The 21,134-nt window shown below is 37.2% G+C and overlaps 1 protein-coding gene across 17 annotated transcripts in view; it reads right to left on the reverse strand.

The window, feature by feature from the left end:
- plekha7a (pleckstrin homology domain containing, family A member 7a) overlaps positions 1-21,134 on the reverse strand; it is a 79,684-nt gene that overhangs the window by 29,267 nt on the left and 29,283 nt on the right. For 15 of the 17 annotated variants that reach the window (XM_073853552.1, XM_073853561.1, XM_073853545.1 and 12 more), the window contains 4 exons: positions 11,676-11,759; positions 5,340-5,454; positions 2,089-2,193; positions 1,599-1,671 (listed from right to left, as the gene is read on the reverse strand). In XM_073853552.1, coding sequence (XP_073709653.1) covers positions 1,599-1,671; positions 2,089-2,193; positions 5,340-5,454; positions 11,676-11,759 — 377 coding nt within the window. Of the gene's footprint in view, positions 1-1,598; positions 1,672-2,088; positions 2,194-3,958; positions 4,002-5,339; positions 5,455-11,675; positions 11,760-17,497; positions 17,757-21,134 lie in introns of those variants that run through there. The other 2 variants (XM_073853557.1, XM_073853558.1) reach the window with 2 other exon arrangements.

Here is a 21,134-nt window from a genome sequence, read left to right on the forward strand (position 1 = left end):
CTATTTCAAAATACGTTAAGCGCAGAAAAAACCCGCCAGCTGCTGGCATTTTTAAATAGCACAGCACTTCCATTGAAAACTAGGGACGCTCCGATCGATAGGCCGATAATGGCATTAAATGACTCGATCGGTACTCGCTAAATTTGCCAATCTCATGAACCGATCTTTCTGTTTACTTTTGTCATCATAGAGATCCTGAATGCGGCTGCATTACAGATAATTTTTACGTAGTGCGAGCATTTTTATAACCCGTTGCTCATGTGTGACGTGCAGATTTGAACTTCTCTCTCTGCCTTTACAGAGATATGTGTATTTTCTCTGAGGATGCGCTCCGGTCAACAGCGCGACGTGTCTTCACATCCCCATTAAAAAGCATATACAACACATATCTATCGCGGTCAATTGCATCCTCATGCCGAAAGTTTATTATTTGCATGTGTTTTAAAGTTTTGACAGTTTAAACTTTTATTTTCCTCACAGCTGCTCTTGTCTGCGTACACCGGCTGTGCACATGAACAGAACGATCTTGCTCACGTCTTAAAGCTACAGTAACCCAATTCATCTCTTAATAAAATCACTCTCTGCTTTTGACTAAAGAACTGTTGTACTTTATACGAATGTGTGTATATTCATACAGTAAAGACTGTGAAGTGTTATATTTTCAGTACTTTTAAGAGACATAAACCTTTTTAAAGAGATATTAAATATCTCTTTGGAGAATAAATATTTGTTGTGCTTATTTATTTGATTCTCTATTAACACAATAATATACCTAATCATAAAGTAATATAACAAAGGCAACATATGTGCTATTACTTTATCTAGAAAAAATGTTACAGTCATCAAAGAGCTTGCATATCAGCTTTAAAAAAATCGGAATCGGTATCGTCCGATAACGAAGATAACAAATCGGTACTCGGTATCGACTGCAAAAATCCTGATCGGACCATCCCTATTGGAAACAATTGATAACATACACCAGCCTTAGACATAAACCTTCCTACTGTAAGTTTGGGAACCATGGCAGCTTTAAATATCCAAGGACCATCCAAGAGGTGGCCATGTGGCTGACACATAAAGCAACCAATCACGTTTCGCTTTGGAACGCATCATATTTAGGCTTAAAGATTTGGCCACAATAACAGACCAGTGTGCAACCATCATTCACAAACGTCTCTACAGTTTATAACTTTAAAAGTGTATACATTTTTTCAAAAAAGCATATTGTAACATTTCAATGTAAACATGAAAGCTTTCTTTTTCGATCAGATGGCTTTGTGCTTTTGTTTCTGGGTGGACCGTAAAAGGTCGTAACACACATCTCCCGGAAATCCTGAGTAATTCAACCAATCGACAACTTCGACATCTGCTGAAGTGTTTCCAAATAATTGCTCCATATGCATCAGACGTACAGCCAACGGTTCGTGGGCGTGACGTCTGAGCCTAAGGTTAAACTAGTCTCAACTCTCATTGTAAATGATTGATTTTCAGTCCCTTTATCACTTCACATAAATGTCAGCAAGAACACATTTTGCTGTGTTGAAAAGTAAAAGTCTGTGTATCTGTGATTCTGCTTTATATTCAGTACAAAATCTCACCTTTGTAGTAGAAGAGGCAATAATCTGCCAGAACGAACCATTTCCTCTTCCACAGCCGCATCCCTGAGCTGTCCTGAAAGTACAAAGCAACACATATACTTACACACAGCTGAATTCAACTGATGAGAAAACACACAGCACTTCAAAGAGACTTCAAACCGGCAATTCACAGCACCTCTTCCTGAGGCAACAGCTTCACTTCCAGATACACCAAAGACTTTGATCAAAGTTTATTTGAGTTTATCCATCACTCAAGTTTTTATTATGCTATGTATGTGTACATTTGTGCCTGTATAAGTGATCGGTGTGCCTTAAGACATTTTCTTAGTATTAGGTGTTTTGGGTGAAATTTTAAAAAATTTGGTTCCCTGTTGTCTTGGTGAAGGACGTCACCACTCCACATGAAAATACTATCTTCTTGTCCAATTAAATAAATTAAATATGAGCTCTATGAATCAATAAATAAAGTTTACTGAAATAGTTCCCTCACCTGCTTGTAGAGCCATCCACGTACCACCGCAGGAACACTGGGATTCCTTTTTATGGCATTGTCCCGTTTGCCAAAGCTATGGACCTTGCCACTGGACCTCGATCCCTGTCAGATAAAGACACAAACCTAAATTGACCAGGAGGAATTGAGAGCTCATTCATCACCTATTACTCCAGAGACCATCTGCCAGAAGTGCTCAGCTGATCTCACACACCATCGCTGGCATTCACTGGGCATAGCGACGTAAGCTACATGCTTCCTGCATCTCGCACATGCCACTACATTAATAAACCTCATAAATCATCACTGCACACCATAGCTGCCAGCTAAGAGATACAAGCACAACTGGCAAAAGTCTTTCATCTGGAATAGCCCAAATGCAAGCGGAGCCGACACAGGCATGGTTCCTACTGATGCATTTCTCTGTGTCTCTTCAATCAAACCATTGGCTGTCAGCTACGAGTTCTTGAGTTTATTTCACTCACGCAATGTTATCATGCAAAACACTGAAGTAAAGGTAGGTGTCCCGCTGGCGAGACAGTGACATTTAGCACAATATCATTTTTTGAGACACACTCTTTTCATAAATGAATCAGTTAGTCTCCCTACATAATTTATTTTATAAATCACTGTTGAAAAGTCTCTATTCTAGAGGCTTAGACCTTTCCACCGATATATAGTTTGTAGTGATAGATTAAAATTTACATCAACAATATTGAAGTAAACTCAGGTGTCTCTTATGCGGTACGGCGCGCGGTGCTTCACAGTTTAACCATTGACTTCCATAGTAGGAAAAGAAATATTATAAAATATTGTGATAAATGATGAAGAAGATATTTTAATATATCTTGATATTGATGGTACCCATTGAATTCTATCCTATTTGTTTTTCCTACTATGGAAGTCAATGGTTACAATCAGCTGTGTGCTTACCATCATTTATCAAAATATCTTCTTTTGTGTTCATCAGAAAAAAAGAAATTCATACAAATTTAACATGAGATTGAGAAAAAGATTTTTTTGTGAACTGTCCCTTTAAAAACTGTACATAAAATACTAAAGTCTCACTAGGTCTGTCACGGTTAAGATATTTGGCTGACGGTTGATGGTTTAATAAATTATGACAATTAATGGCCGAATTGACTTTGCCGATTATGACGATTAATTGTCTGTTTTATTGCTTTGACATTTAATTCTCATACATTTTTTGCTTGTTTTTCACACAAGTATATCTTTCAAAAACTGAAAATTTTTCATAAAAAATAAACACAAAGTCCAAAAAATAACTGAAAATAAAAAATAAACTGACTATACCAGAACAAGCCTTAAATAGTAGCCAATCATACTATTAGTACACATGTATTGAATGGCTTTGCAATGTATTACGTTGCACTGTCAGTTAGGGAGCGCCATCTGATACTGTCTTGTTTATACAGGCGCTGCAGCTCCCCCTTGTGCTTTTTAGAGAGATGTGCAATTATTGCGGTGATCTGAAATCATCGCGGTGAGGTCAAACAATCGTAATAAGACGATTATTTAATCATTGTGACAGCCCTAAGTCCAACACAAATATTCTCAAATGTTTTAAAATATCTTTGTTTTGTGAATTTTTTGTTTAAAAACTATCATGTAAGTACTGTCAGTGGTTCAGTGCTCAAAATAGACTATAAAGTGTTAAATACCTACTTCTGTCTATTTTGGATATGGGTTTGCACAGGCATGAGGCAGAGTAAATAACGATTAAAAACACAAATGCAATTTTTATGTGAGCTACTAAATAACTTTAAACGTCTCAAAAATGTGATGTGCATCACACCAAACAATACATCCTCACACATTATACACACACTGGCTGCACCCAATCACTCACAAGACAGTTCATCTGTGGCTGTTCACTCTGTGTTTATGTCACCAGCACAGGGGACTTGTCGCTTCAACCCACAAGAATAAACACTCTAATTAGCAGAACAAATGTTATCCATGCATGAGAAATATTCTGCGTCAAGAGTCTTTTCAAGCTAACTTGCCTGTCGCTTTCGGTATATAGAAACAGGTTCTGTCTTCTGCTTAGTCTCTTGTATGACTGCAGATAATACACATCTGACTGAAATCCAATTAATACAGATTGTGTGTCATATATAACTTCATGCTAGGAACTATTTTTACATTACATTTACATTTAGGCAGTTACATTTATGTTTTTGACAGATGCTTTTATCCAAAGCAACTTACAGTGCAAATTAAAGGAAGGTTTTACGAGGTACATTTTATCAGTATGTGTTTTCCAGTATGTGTATGGGAATCAAACCAATGCCCTGTAACACCACTAACACAATGATCTAACTATTGAGCTGCAAGAACATATTTTATTACTAATATATTTGATTATTATTGAGTAATGCTGGGTACACACCAAAAGATAATCGGGCTGATTTTGGGCCGATTTCCCCCCTTTTCGACAATCCTAGCTATGTCCCGATTATCTTGATGGTTCTACAGATGATCTTATAAGATTTTCCCTTGGTGTGAGGGGTGTTAAGAGTGTCCAAACCTGATCGGAAGAACATCGGCGGTTCCTGATGAGTGGGGGGGAACTCAGAGGACAAACGATACGAAAAAATATCCAATCAGAAAGCGAGATTATGTAAGATCCTGCTGTCTTCACAACTTCACCCAAACCCTTTTTTTCCCATTGAATTTTTTTGTAAAAATCATTCCAAACATTAACATAAAAATTTCTTCCTGCATATCGTCCGCCATGCTTATTCTGAAGTCTCGCAAGATTTCGCCTGTGTTCACAGTCGAGACTCTGATTGAAAATCTGTTAGTGTGTGGGAGGCTGTCTTTGACACATAATGGCACACCACACACTATAGGAGCAAAACAGATAAATCTAGGATTTTTATCCTCATGTTTGTGGTCACATTTTGAAAATCTTATAAGATATAAAAAATCTTTTGGTGTGTACCCAGCATAAGGAGAAGAAACAATGTGTCTGCTAAGGTCTGATCGCAGAAGTTGCGGTTGTTAAAACAATCTCTGGAGGAGAAACAGGTGCAAGAGGTCAGATGAACTTTCTTTATTTGCTGCATGGATTCCCCCCTTAAAATAAAAGTGCTTCACAATGTCATTTGTGGTATTATAAAATCTAAAAATGGCTTTACCAAAAACTTTTAACGGTTATTCCCAAAAACCCACCCATAAAGGCACTATGTGCTGATCTCAGAGCAGATTGTTTTCTATACACTGACCTTTGAACCTGAAGTGGTGTCAACAGTGGAGGAAGTGACATTGGTGGAGGCCTCACTGATGATGCTGGAGGGCCGCGTTGTTGTCTCCGGCTGCTTCAGCATGCGTCTATCTGTCCTGCAGAAAGCATGAGAAAAGTTCTGGTTATGTCTATTTGAAAAAGCACCTGTCCTGAAAATGGTTCTCAAAGTGAGACCTAAATGATCATATGATCATATTTTATAAATGTAACCAAAGAACTGGGCCATGACCATCATAGTCAGCGCACTGGAAAAACCCATACCTGCATTTTCAATAACAAAACTTTTTGTAAAAAAAAACATTACAATGATGTATCCATTTACAAGGTTATTCATAAACTGTTACTACATGAAGAGTTGGTGTCAGTCTCAATGGTTTATTCAGTAGCTTTTTTACTACAGAATCTCACATTAAAGGGGTAGTTCAATGGTATTTCATGCATTCTGACTTATTAACACGGTTATAGAGTTGTTTCCTCATGCTAAACGTAGGCAAAGTGTCAAAAAAGCAGTTGGGAGTGTTACAGAGTATTGCAGAGAATGCAGTTCGCCAAGGTTCGTACAAGTTTCGGAAAGGTTTTTCGATTACGATTATGTATCACATCTTTTTATGGGCACTTCCCCCAGAAAACCCCGCCCACACGTCAATCAGCGGGAGATGCTAGGACTTGCAAACATCACATCACGCAACAGCTTTGTTTAACTTCAAAACTCAACAAATGGCACGAAAGAAAAAGTGTGTTTTTGGATGTAAGGAGAAGAAAATCAGCCTTATGGAAACAATGGATATAGTTTATTATCCGGGGTAGCAGCAGAGTTTTGCGTGTGTGTTTGATGCGCTGGATTTCATTGAAAAGTCTCAACCGGGTCATGAGTTGCATGCGGTAAATAAGTTGTTGGAAAAGGAGTGTGCATAATATATAAATGACACGAACATGTAGTGAATCATAAGTTAAACAGTATTGTATAGTGTTGCATGACTCGTACTCACTCCTCCCAGGGTAGTAACTCCTCCTTCTTCATTTTTTCGTACGTTATCGGAAAGATTCAGTAAAGCTAAACTTTCTTTTATAAATCTGATTAAACTAAAGACTCTTCGAAGATATAAAGGATGTAATACTACTCTATAGGTACTCCAGATTAACATCAGAAATGCAGAAACAGCGTGTGTTATGTGAGCTTTAATATAAAAGTCTTTCTTTAGAGTTGAACACTAGCATATTGTACGTTATATTTTTATACTAAAATACTAAAAAATACGCATGTGACATCCATAAAACACATTCCTTCTGTGCTTTCATTTTAGAACTTTGACATGAAGTTGACATTTGCATTTGGCAGGCACTTTTATTCAAAGGAATTCAAGGTATACATTTTAATGAGTATGTTTGTCCCTTGGGTTCGAACCATTACCTTTGGCACTGCGAATGCTGAACCACTGAGCTATATAGGACATGTCACCCTTAGAAACATTTAACATGGTGTCCTACAATAAACTGTGGTAACTTGAAAAAAATCTATGGAGGTAACTAGAAAAGAGATTCTAATAACATTAGACATACCCCATATTATTTTAATTATCATGATGCCTTGCAGTGTATTAAGGACTGTTAAGAGGTTTTCAATGTGTTTATAATGTAGTTAATGTAAGTATGTTTAATGGCTATAGACAGTATATGAAATGAAGCCCCCGCAGCCGTGACATCCAATCAGATTTTCTAAAATTGCAACACACCAATAATGTGCTCTGTCCATCACTAATTCACAATAGAGATGCGCACCTGTTTCTAATCTCAAAGGCTCAATTCAAAAAGCTTTCAGTAAATTAGTTTTGCTATGGTGTGTCAAATACAATTTCCTATAACAAGACAGTTAATTATCTGTCTCTCAAGTGTTAACTGGTACAAATGTCAAAATAAATCCCTACAGCAGTTAATACAAGCATTAAAAAAACATACATCAACATTGTTTACATATTCTCATATTAATAATTAATAAACACACACACACACACACACACACACACACACACACCCACACACACACACACACACACACACACACACACACACACACACACACACACACATTCTGGTTTCCATGTTTTGTGGGGACATTCCATAGACGTAATGCATTTTATACCACACAAAATGTATATTCTATTCCCCTTACCTACCCCAATCCCTAATCCCAACCATCACAGAAACCCTTCTACTACTTCACATTCTCAATAAACATAATTCTGTTTGATTTATAAGCATGTTTCCTCATGGGGACATCAAAATGTCCCCACAACGTGATAATTACCAGGTACACACACACACACACACACACACACACACACACACACACACACACACACACACACACACATAAACAAACACGCATGCATGCATACATACATAAATGCATAAAATAAATAAATGCATAAATAAATACATTTGAAATATGATAATATATATACATATATAAAATAAATAAATAAATTATATATATATATATATATATATATATATATATATATATATATATATATATATATATATTAATAATGCAATAATAAATCAGTGTCTTAATCATCTTTAGTGTCTTAATACCTTTAAAACACATGTTTCCTCAACTGATGTAATGATAAAAGTCACTTCCCAGAAGAATCCATCTTTAATGCCTACAACTATTTTAAGTGAATGAGCAATACTTTTATATCCTAAAATGAGAAATTATTAAATATTCCCTGTGAAAGTGATATGTCCAAGCTATCAAAACTACAAAAAACATAAACTTTTGGCAAACTAGGACAGAACCACAGCAATAAAGTTTGGCCTCTTCAGTTTATGAGGAACCACAGAGATTTTCCCTTTCAAGTTTCATTAAAACCATCAGAGCCGATTGAATTTCCTCCAGTTCCTTTATCTTAGCCAGTGAAGTAAATCTGTACTTTTCTCCTATTTCCTTTAATGGGAAAAGACTGCAAACTAAAAACTGCTCATGCATTATTTTTGAAGCATCCGCATGACTTAAACCAATAAAACATCTCTTCTCAATTTCATCTGGCATAATTACAAAGGAAACTGGTTTCATGGACTGCAATCTTTGGTAATCACAATCTACTGGCCACAAAACAATGAAGGCCGGGCTCCAAAAGCACTGTTGGCCACCATCACACCCTGACCTTAAGCTCTCTGATGTACGTCAGAACACATGACAAAAGAATGATAACATTTCCTCTTGTGGCACAAAAGATTTACCATCTTTCCTGCCACCTAAATACGTTAAAGCCCTACACCATAAAAATGCTACTATAACCCAAACCGCTTTCATAAACCATTTATGACATACGATGTTCAAAGGTTCAGCAGATTTATCTTATGTAACAGTCCACAGGGAGATAGCAGAGGAAACCTCACAGCTAGCTAGTAATGAAACAGATGGCCAGACATACAAAAAAACAACATACAAACAAAAACTGACAGACAGTGTATTCAAAGTAACAAGCTATGTGTAGGCTATGCATATCATTACAGCCATGAAGAATCTGTAGGCAGTGAGTGCTGAAACCTCTCATTCATAGTTCATGGTGTGTATGAGAAAATTTAAGAAGTTAAGCAAAATTTCGGAAAGCACCAATTGTCATCACACTCTGTATAATGTACAGCAGTGTGGATATTATATAAAGACTACAGCTCATAGCTCTTTCCAGCAGATGCAGAGCTTTAGAAACATTAAGAGCCAGTGACACATCACCTGTGTCTCTCATACAGCTTCATTCACCCACACAGCTTTTAATCACATGCATCCATTAGGCCTCCTGCTCGCTGACTGATGCTAATAGAGGTTCAGCATTTGTGATATACGTGTTAATACAAGCTGCATTTATACAGATCAAAGTTAGATGAAAACAGCATGCAGCTGCTGAAATGGTGGTCTAATGTAAAAGAGACAGCATGGACAAGTACATATGTGTTTAAAGCTCACATATAACACACACCAATCTAATGTTAAAGGAATAGTCTACTCATTTTCAATATTAAAATATATTACCTTAACTAAGAATTGTTGATACGTCCCTCTATCATCTGTGTGCGTGCACGTAAGCGCTGGAGCGTGCTGCGACGCTTCGATAGCATTTAGCTTAGCCCCATTCATTCAATGTTACCAATCAGAGATAAAGTTAGAAGTGAACAAACACATCAACGTTTTTCCTATTTAAGATGAGTAGTTATACGAGCAAGTTTGGTGGAACAAAATAAAACGTAGCGCTTTTCTAAGCGGATTTAAAGAGGAACTATATTTTATGGCGTAATAGCACTTTTGGGAGTACTTCGACTCGGCGCAGTAACACCCTCCCTCTCCCATTATGAGAGTGAGAAGGGAACAGACTTTTCAGGCGAGTCAAAGTACTCCCAAAAGTGCTATTATTTACGCCATAAAATATAGTTCCTCTTTTAGATCCGCTTAGAAAAGCGCTACGTTTTATTTTGTACCACCAAACTTGCTCGTATAACTACTCGTCTTAAATAGGAAAAACGTTGATGTTTGGTCACTTCTAACTTTATCTCTAAATGGTACCATTGAATGAATGGGGCTAAGCTAAATGCTATCAAAGCGTCGCACCGCGCTCCAGCGCTTACGTGCACGCACACAGATGATAGAGGGATGTATCAACAATTCTTAATTAAGGTAATAACATATTTTAATATTGAAAATGAGTAGACTATTCCTTTAAGATAGAAGAATATGTGGCCGTAGTGTTATGTAACAATATTGCTATTCATTAACATGATAGATACCCAATATTATTACCCGTCTTTCTTAAATTAATGATAATTAGCGACAAAATTTTGTAAGAAATGCAAATAAAACTTTCGCTCTATTTCAACAACTTGCTTTAAAGTAACATGTTTTAGTTATAAACCAACCAGTTACTCAATTTAACTTTCTTCAGTCACATGAGTTAAAGTCTGAATATTAACTATTTCCCCGACGAGATAACTAGTCAATTAAGAGAAAACGCTTTCATGCCAATCACGAGAATTTCCAGCTTTCCGCAATACCGCTATTGTCCACCAGGATAATATACAACCCGCAACTTAAAAAAAACCCGGAAGTAACGCCTCACGTGAAAGAGAAAGAACTCCGTGTATGTTTTAAAGATCGCTCTGAATCTGATCTCTGTTTAAAAATGGAATTATCTTTTTGCTCAAAATTTGGTGTTTTTGAATGAAGTTAGGACTAATTAATTAATGAAGGTAGGATGAAAAATTTTTTTTGTTTGAAAGCAGAGGGTCTGTTCTTTCATTTGATATATTGTTTGTTTAAATATTAAAAGAAGAAAAATTTCTGGAAGGCATTAAACTTTTGTGAAAATCATGAAAAATGCTGTCGCTTGCTGGCAACTTTTTTTTTAAACGCAGGCGGGGAAAGAGTTAAAATAGTATTATTTTTGGTTTATGAAATACTAACATTCAGTTAATTACTATCAACACATCAACCTGTTGATGATGCTTGAAACTTTCTTTACACACAGCGCAATTTGACACATTTTCTACACCCTTTAAATGACAAGAATAATCAGCAGATTATTGGCCGATATATTAGCACATCTCTAATATATATAGATATAGATATATATATAACATAGATTCCTACGGTATGAAACGCTCCAGCAATACAACTCTGGTCTTGTAATCATCTAGCATGGCAATAACTTTCCAAAGCGTTGCAAATCATGTACTCTGTTCTGCTCACATGTTTGAAAAAACAGACAGCTGTGATATAAATTAAAACTTGACATGGCCATAAGGGAATCTGTTATAAGGGTAAGACTATTGAGAAATGCCAGTGGAGACATAGGATACTAAAGTCAGCTGGGCCCTTGCTGCTCTGCACCCGCCAATATATATATCAGTCAATGTCAGCAGTCTCAAACTACTGTACTGTATGAAGTCAGAGCTCTTTCTGCAAATAAACCTGGCAGCCTATACAATTCTATGTAAATATTAATGCTACTCTTATATTTAGTAAATACTGCTTACTAGTGGTAAACCAAGTGTGATCTAGAGCAAATAAGATCTTCACAAATTTAAATGAACAATTAATTTATACAATATTTACTTTATACAAAATTCAAAATAAAATATTTAGCTCTGCACCATCAATGGACCCAGCTTTTAATTGACTTTGAAACTGTAACTATACGGTAATAACATTTTCTTATAAGACAATATGCCAAAACAAAGAGATGTGGTCTGTGACAGACAATAATAAAGACATACAAGACAAACATTACTCCAAGAAAAGGAGAAAGAAAATACTTACTGGTCCTGAAGGCTGAATTCAGTGTTTTCAGAGGAGATCTGGCCTGTTACTGGATGCCTGAATGTAGTTGTCCTTTGATTATGGCTGCAGATTAGACAAAAAAGCATCACATTAGCTTCATGATTATGCTTGATATGATATTACGCTTACCCTGCAGCCACTGGCACAAACACATTTAATGCAGACACAAGCACGTCTTAATTTTTTAAGACTTAAATGGATTGTGCAGGGCTATATTAGATATGCCGAATCAATCACAGACATACATACTACAACCAGGTTGTTTTCACATTTAAAAGACAATGTCCCACAATTCATTAATTACTTCAATGCAAAGAGACATCTACCATTCAGTTCAATTTCACAGGATAGCACAGCGTATTCCCAACATGCCTATTTTTAAAAACTCTTAATCCAGTAACACTAGCATATCCTCTGATGAATATGTGGGGACACAAAATGAAGAAGTGCATCAGCTGACATCTAAAGCTACATTTCTTCTCAAAAAAGAGCTGTTTTTTACAACTTATATTGACCTCCAAGTAAAACACTCCCTATCTGAGCAGGAATGCTTTGAAGCCACACTGCACCATTTCAACAACAGAAGACACTGGTGTGCATCAACAGTGAAAACATGTGAACCCAACATGCTTTTATATCCTCCACTGAGACAGCGGGAGGTAGAGGTGAGGTCAGAGCACATTGTTTCCTACACTGCTAAAGACCGTAATTCACTGTCAAGATGCCACGCAGGTTGCAGCTGCTACATGGGATATGTGGTTGCTTGTGACAGAGCTCCTCCTTCAAAATATTAGATGACAGGCAGTTGTAAGTGAAGAATCTGTGTGAACAAACAAGGTGTGAATCCTTGACCGCCACTGCACCTGCTCAGTCATGTGATCAGTGTAGAAACATTGTTTTTATGTCAGTCAAACGGTCTCTCCTATCTGAAAGTGGGCGGTTTTTGGTTGCAATGAGGAACAGACTTTATGCGTGTTTCTGCTTATCTTGAGTACCTATAGGGTCGTATTACATTCTTCATATATCCAAAGAGTCTTCAGCTTTATCAGATTTATTAAAGATAGATCAGCTTTACCATTCTTCCGAATAAGGCCGAGCTCCTGGAGGTGCACGGCGGGTGGAGCAGGTCACAAGAAATCAACACACAAAACATTATGCCACTAACTCTGGATAACTTATGATTCACTACATGTTCATGTCGTTTACATTATATGCACTTAAGCACTGATTGCCAACACTTGATGCAGTTTTACTTACCGCATGTGCCTAATGATGACCCGGTTGGGTCGGCTCCATTTCAACAAAATCAGCATTAAACAAACACACTTGCACAACTCCGCTGCTACCCCGAATAAACAAAATATTTCCATTGTTTCCATAACGCTGGGTTCTTTGGGAAGCTGAAAAAGCTTAAATTTCACTCACAAACAACAAAACACTTCTGTGGTGACGTTGATTTCGTATCAGGTTGGTGTGTGTGCATGTTGATGTACCCATATAAGGACTTCCACTGTACTTCCTGCACTGAAATTGTCCATAAAAAATAAAGCAATTTGTTACGTGTGAATCTTTTATGTAAAAAAAAAATTTCCGAAACTTATACGAACCCTGGCGAAGTGCATTTGGCACAGAAACCTCAACTGCTTTTTTAAATGTTTGCCTATGTTTACTTAGCCAGGACGGCAGCCGGACTTAGCCCCGGCCACAACATTTCAGGTCGGGAAGTTCGGTCTGGTGTCGCTCCGTTGTGGCGCAACTATGCTCGACACAAAGCTGGTCGAACCAATCAAATTGTCAGGGAGGGCTTTATATGATGATGGACAGATGATCAACAGTAACGTAATCAACCACGTCACCAAAGAGCCGTTTACAACAAAGATGGCTGCCGCCGAAGAATTGGGATGTGAAGATTCTGCCATTGACTCTGTTCTAGAAGATATCGACTGCACACTGATTTTAAAAGAGGAACAGCGAAACACGGTCAAGGCATTTGTTGACCGGAAATATGTTTTGCCGTCCCTCTTACGGGATTCGGCGAAAGTTTAATTTGTCAGCTGGATCTGATGGTCGATAAGAAGATGGGACACAATGAAAACACAGTGGTCATTGTTTTTTCTCCTTTGGTCGCACTCATGGAGAACCAAGTGAAAAAACAACGTGGATATAACTAACAGTCATTGCCAGCTCCTTTACGGAAGCCCGTGGATCTAACTTACAAATGGTAAGAGATAGTTAATAACTCACAATGTCGTGACATGAATGAAATCTTGTAAACATAGTAGGTGTCGACGTACGTTCGCTAACTCAGACTTAGTACAATCATAATGTTAGTTTCATTGTAGCGAAATAACTAGCAGATCAAGTCAGGCTGCAAAAGGATAGATGCCATTTCAACATACGTCACATACTCGGTTGCTCTGATTGGTTGTAGGTCTATCCAATTGAGTGCAGAGGCATTTTGTGTACTAGTTCGGTTGAAACACACCCCATTATCACAGCCCAATGGAGCGGTATCAGGTATCAATTTTGAGTATGACAATGTCAGGCTAATGTTTAGCATGAGGAATCCAACTCTTAAACAGTGTTAATAAGTCAGAATGCATGAAATAGCTTGAAACCCCCAATTTAAAGAGAAAAAAACGAAATGTTTCACTTGTCTCTGTTCACTGATTCTCTTAATTGGAATTTAAGTGAAGTGGCCATAACAATCCACTTTTCATTAGTCTTCAGCAAACCTTGTACACGGTATAAGCGAAAGTCAAGAGAACAAACTATACATAGAAATGGATTTGTTGTTGAAGATTGTACGGCTCCAAAGTGAGGCTGTGGATGTCAGATAACTGCATAAATGTGTCTGGAGAAAGATTGTTTAAAAGCTCCAATCCCTCAATAGCTCAACCTACAAAGTGAAGCAATTTTCATCATACTGCCAGACACAAGACGTGTTTGGAAGCAATTAAATGAATAGCCTCAAAATATGTATTTGTTCAATGGGTGCGAGGGCCAAAGGTGACGTTTATTTAAAGATGCTGCGTTTAAACACCAGCAGCAATAAAGCTTTCTGTTTAAGAGCTCTCATTTGGGCAAGGTCATTGACATCACTCAAATTGAGCGGGAGAGAAATAGGGGGAGAGAGAGAGAGAGAAAGTGATGAAATTTACAGAACACAAATACAAAATTTTGCTACAAGTCCCCTGATTATACTGAGAACAATGAATCACTGGATAATCAGTTGAAAATCCCACACAATGCTGCAGGGTCAGCATAAAATTTACTCCCATACAGAGCCCAAATCCTTTCTTATGACAAGTTATGAGCCATTTCACATCTCAGCTTATCATGTTTCAGCCCATGAAATGACTGACTTATTTTGTAGGGTTTCACACGCTCTAAAAATGCTGCATTATTTTCAATCCAGCATTGGACCAAAAAGGACCGAACCCAACCTTAGTAGAGCTGCACGATTCTGTATAAAATGAGAATCACGATTCTTTTGCTTAAAATAAAGATCACGATTCTCTCACGATTCTCAAGAACTTTGTTAATTTCAAAGATGTACAAGTTACAACCCCTGAACATTAGGTTAACATTAGTTTTTACAGGTGCAAAGAATTCTGCGTCTGAAAGTTTCAGATAGGTGTAGATAATATTTAATGGTAATTGTAGAGTGATTATGTATTCATTTTATTTAAAGGAAAACAAAAAAATATACATTTTAAGTAGCCGTAATAAAAAACAAATAAGTTTTGGTGCAAATAGCTGCCCCATGGATTGACATTAACTTTATGGTAATGAGCTATGACGCGGTTCGGCAGCAACCAATCGGAAGGCGAAAACGTTCGGTGGCAACCAATTGGAAGGCGGGAAAAAAGCATATAATGCATTTGAGCGTCAGAGCATCCACTGAACTTTGCCTATAGCCGTCGTTTGCAGGGCAGCCAGCCAGAGCGTTTTTATGACGCTCTCGCCGGCGGCGTGAACGTCCATCGGGTGAATAAATCTACATCCCGCTTAATCTTCACGCCCACTAGAACACTTGGGCCAAATACAGGAAAACTTCATGTAAATAGTCCAGTGGTCAAGTACAAAGACAGCAAGTGTGGTTATTTGGATGCAGCCAATGCTTCCCCTTGCTAAATACCCTTTCGGAAGGGATAAGATCCGGAATAAGATCCTCTTTTTGGTACTAAAACAACGTCAAGGTTCTTGTCAGGCGTACCTGCGCATTGCTCTGCCTCACTCATTCTCTTTTGTTTCTGTTTCTTTCTGTCTATCTTCTTGGCCAAAGCATCCGCTGCACTGGTGGAGCAAACACGAGCACATCTGGCTTGCGCCAATAATAAATGAGACGTCATATCGGCCACTGTGATTGTATGTTGTCGCGAAAACAAAAAAGTGTGACCCCCCAGTGGTTCGCCAAAAGATTACCTAAACTAGGTGTTTATTCAATCATCACTTATTTAAGTAGATTTTTCATATTAAGCTGCAACTCATTTCACATTTACTTTTTCAAATGAAATTAAATTCATATAACAATTTCTGAACATAGCATTGCATTTCTGTTTAAAAAAATAGTTATTAGTGCATATTAAACTTAAATTTAGCTTACCCTTCCTATTTTGTTGTTTTTTGGGGGCGTGTTAGAGTGGGATTCTGTTAGGTGGTCCTCAGAAAAAAATTGGAAGATAAAGTGGTCCTAAGGCTGAAAAAGTTTGAGAAACACTGTTCTAGGGTAATATAACCCCAGGGCTGGTTTTGTCCATTTTTTGACCCAATGCTGGGTTGAAAATAAACCAAACAGAGTGTGTACAAAGCAAATACATATTAGGCATGGGTCGGTTACAGGTTTCAAGGTATACCAAGGTTTTAAAGAGTTAAGGTTTCAAGACCACTAAAATTTTCTGTAATACTGTTTCCAAGGTATGAGCTGTTTTTGTACAAAATTTATTAAACCATTAAGTCATTAAGTAACTTAATTGATGTTTACATGTAAAATAAATATATATTTTTGAAAGAATATTAAAAGTTTATTTTTATCTGGCAATCATGTAATATGTTGCCAAAAAATAAAATGTAATTGTGTCCATTTTGAAAATCACACATTTTAGTGTTGTAATAGCAATGCAGCAACACCGTGAAACCGTGTTATTTTTGCTTAAGCTTATCATACCGTCAAAATCTCATACCAGCCCATGCCTAATACATATTATCAAATATTATCTGATGCAGTTATGCTGAATTCATAAAACATGCCATGCAGACATTATACAACACAACATGAGTTAAACTTGCCATATTCAACAACTTTCCGATTTGTTTAACACACTAGTTTTGTTTGTATCCAATCTGCAGATTTTCAGCCAAAGTCAATACAATAAATATAGAGTACGTATATTTCATCCAAAATACATATATCTGCATGAATACATTGATGCAGGAGTCCTTTATGAAAGTTAAAAACCAAGCAATTTACTGCAAAATCCACAATTGTATCTAAACCTATAGCTTCATTTTTTCATATTGCACACCAAACAATACTATCTAGTGAAGTTACCCACACAAATAAGCTTTGTTAAAACTAAACCTACAATACTCAGAAACACATTACAGTCCGGATTAAAATTTAACTAAACCCACACGATGAACTTTAGACTACTTGAGCACTGTACAAAACAGGAAATCTCTCCTTCAGAAAACACTTCAGTAAGGCTTGTTTACAAGTAACAAAATAGCAGCCAGACCCCTATTACACCAATGAAATGCATTTCCACAATGATGAACATGACCTGGTGTCCACTTACAATTGATAAGAGTCTTTCTCATGCAATGCAGTGTTGTAGAGTAGCAGCAGGTCTCGTCACAGGTTAGGCTTTAAAGCCCTGCGATCTGCCTTTGCTGCTGGGCTCTGGACTGTCTGTCTGTCTCGTATGGTTGGGAGGGTGAATGCCAGCCGTGTAGCGGTGTCTTGTGTCAGTGTCCGGCCAGAGAGAGAGGAAGGAACGAGCGGGAGATCTTACATGATACTGTAAGTATTGCCTAGCAGGTCTCTAACAGTAAAAGTCTTAAGGCAATGACCGGCCCCTTTTGCATGTGTTAATAATCAATCAGCCATTCATGCCAGCATGCAACCAAATAACACACGCAGCACAAGTGCCATACAGGGTTTCTCTTTGTAATAAAAGAATAAAGATGTTGTCTTGTTATTCTACTCATATTTGTCTTCTAGGAATAGTCTGACCTTGACAGGCTTGTCAAAATGTTGAGGCTTTTAAGCTGTCAGAACAAACATGGCTGCATAAAAAACAGCAGCCTGTAAGCATACTGAAAGCTCATTGCAGCACTGCAGTCGTGTTGTAATGGCGTTTCATTTAGACAGAAATTCTGCATAAAATATAGAAATTACAGGGTTTTATGCATTAGGCCCCAGAACATTCATCAAAATTATTATATAAAGAGAGCTCAGATGCAAAAGCCACTAAACCTCACCTCCATCAAAAATGACATAATGATATTAACCGAATGCTCTCGGCACATATTATATACGTTTATCAAATACTTTCGCTTTATCCGTTTCAGACATACTGGTTTGTTGTCCTCAAACTGCACAGAAGTTTAATGTAACATCACATTTAAACTTGGTTCCCTTGTGAGTACTTGGACCTGAATACAACACAAATGTGGCAGCCACATGCATCACAGCTCCCCCTAAGTAGTTCAGTTTCTCCATTTTAACATTTTGAATTGTGACTTTCATCATTTGTAATGTTTATAGTTTTCTTTAGTGATTTTGTAACTGTTACTATGAATTGTGCAAAAAAAATTGGATTTTTATGTGCAAAGAAGTGGAGGTTTCACCCAAAAAGCTTGCATGCACTTAAGAGGGTTTTGCCATGAACGACTGTCAGATTTGTGACTCTACGCAATAGCCAATAAAACATTGTATGTGTCAAAATTATAGATTTTTTATGCCAAAAATCATTAGGATAAGTAAAGATTATGTTACATGAAGATATTTTGTAAGTTTCCTATCGTAATATATAAAAATGTATTTATCATTAGTAATATGTGATGCTAAGGACTTCTTTTGGAAACTTTAAAGGTGATTTTTTCAATATTTAGATTTTCCCCATTAGATTCCAGATTTTCAAATAGTTGTATCTCGGTCAAACATTGTCCTCAAGCCATGTAATGGACAGCTTATTTATTCACCTTTCAGATATTGTATACATATTGACCTTATATAAATAGAGCCTTAATACTGCTTTTGTGCTCCAGGGTCACATTTGTACCAATAAAATGACAAAGTGACATTTGTGAAAAAAGGCATGACCAATTCCTTTTTCATTGCCATTAAAGTAAAATTATTGAATTCGCCTTTCAAAGCCTACAGCAAACGGCTGGTTTGGACTACAGCCCTCTACTTCCTGCTTTAATGACGTCAGTAGAACAGTTTTAGCTAAGCTAACGTCAAGCTAAGCTCCTATCGAATAACAACACACTAAACAAGCTACACAATCAGAACTCATTACGTATTTCTAAAGGAGGCACTTCATTGAACAAGAAAGACATCAGCCTTTTTTAGGATAATGAAAACAGTGGCATACAGATAAGTAAATTGTGTGAAAAATGCCATGTTTTTTATACATGAAACATGAACCCATGTTATATTGCGCACTGTAAACACAATCAAAGCTTCAACAACACAGAAAGAACGGGACCTTTAAAATAAAATTTGTGGATGGCCACAAATAAATTCTAATAGAAATATTTGTCTAGGGGTATCAGATATTATTACAAATGAAAACAACACTAGATACAAGAGGCTGTGGAATGAATTGCTGAGATGCAGCCAAACTTTGTCCCTTGAGTCCTGGCAGCAATGTAATAAGAATAGATTGTGGATCCTAATGAAAATGTAGCCGAGCCCCAATTGCATCTCTAAAAATAAGTGGCTGTTCGGGTAGCTAAATTAAAGTATGCCAAGCTGTGCCATCTCTCTCTCTCTCTCTCTCTCTCTCTCTCTCTCACACACACAAATACACAAACTCTTTCCCCCTCCTAATATTAACTTATGCATAAGTAACATTTGTACATTTGATCAACAAAATTCAACATCTGAGGAATCTTTTTGCATTGTTGTGAAAAGAGAGTGTCTGTTAATAAAGTCTAAAACAGCAATCTGTACCTTGTTAGTTTGCCTAGACTGTTCATCACATCCATAAATCATCCAGTGCCTGCTGTTGTACAATCATGCCAAATGTTTAAGTCGCTCAAGAGAAAATATCCACTGACGGATTATTTATCAAATCCATCATCAGAGAGTTAATGAAAATTTTGCTGTCACCACAGCTCATACAATAACCACAGAGTTAGAAGAGCCTTTGTAAAATACAGCTATAACTGTCTTTGACGCAACCAGGCGACATGCGGCAGGTCATAATATACTAGAATATATTTTATATTCAGGAAAGGCGATGAAGAAGATGAAAATAGCTGCATTAAATCTGAAGTAGCTATTAGGCAAATCTGAAGATGTCCCTGCTGTTTAATTTTCCTCATCCATCTCAGGCTGTTTTGCTCCTTACCAAAACTCTTGGAGTTCAAAGTGTCTAAGCAGAACTTCGAGAACTAAAAATATAAAGCTAATTTCAGTTAATGCATGACATACTCTCAGAAAAAAAGCACTTTACTAGTGCCTGATGGTTTTACTTAAGAGTATGTTAGATGACTGACACAATCTCAAACTTTAAAATGGCTGCTTATCAGATAGACAACAACTCTTGAGAGACATGGAAAAGCCACTTCAACCATCATGCCAATAACCTGACTCTATCTCAATCTCTAAGATAACAGCCAATCTGTTAAGCACTCTTTGGCATCATATAAACTCAAGACCAAATATTAGCAAGCAACAACATCTCATAAAAATGACTGATTTTACATGACCGGAGATTCTGCATGGGCTGACCCAAAGCCCTTAATCTCAATTACAGGCTGTTTACTGTCCATCAGTTGAGATCAGGCCCAACAACAAGCCCTTGTCACAAAATGAGCTCACAGACAGATAAATATAGATGGCAACTTGATGTAATCCATCATGCAGCTAAGAGAATTTTGGCAGCCTGAGATGAGTCTTTGAGGGCTGCTTATCTCCAAAATGGATTGTGACAGCCAAGAGCCGAAGCAAAACGCAGGAGGGATTGGACAGAAGATGAAGCAGGCATGGAAAACACAGCTGGATTAAAATGTGACTTTCACATGCTGTTACTTATACCATCAGTACTGGTCTCATTTCATTAGTGTAAAATAACCACAGATACACAAATTTGGGATTAGAAAAGTACAACAAGCCATAGAAAATGCTTTGAATCTTATGCTACCCAAAGTGTGATATATTATAGCTATAACTAACAGTGAAGTGAGACATACTCACCGAAA

Source organism: Misgurnus anguillicaudatus, chromosome 15 (assembly GCF_027580225.2).
Source record: "Misgurnus anguillicaudatus chromosome 15, ASM2758022v2, whole genome shotgun sequence".
Lineage (NCBI taxonomy): Eukaryota > Metazoa > Chordata > Actinopteri > Cypriniformes > Cobitidae > Misgurnus > Misgurnus anguillicaudatus.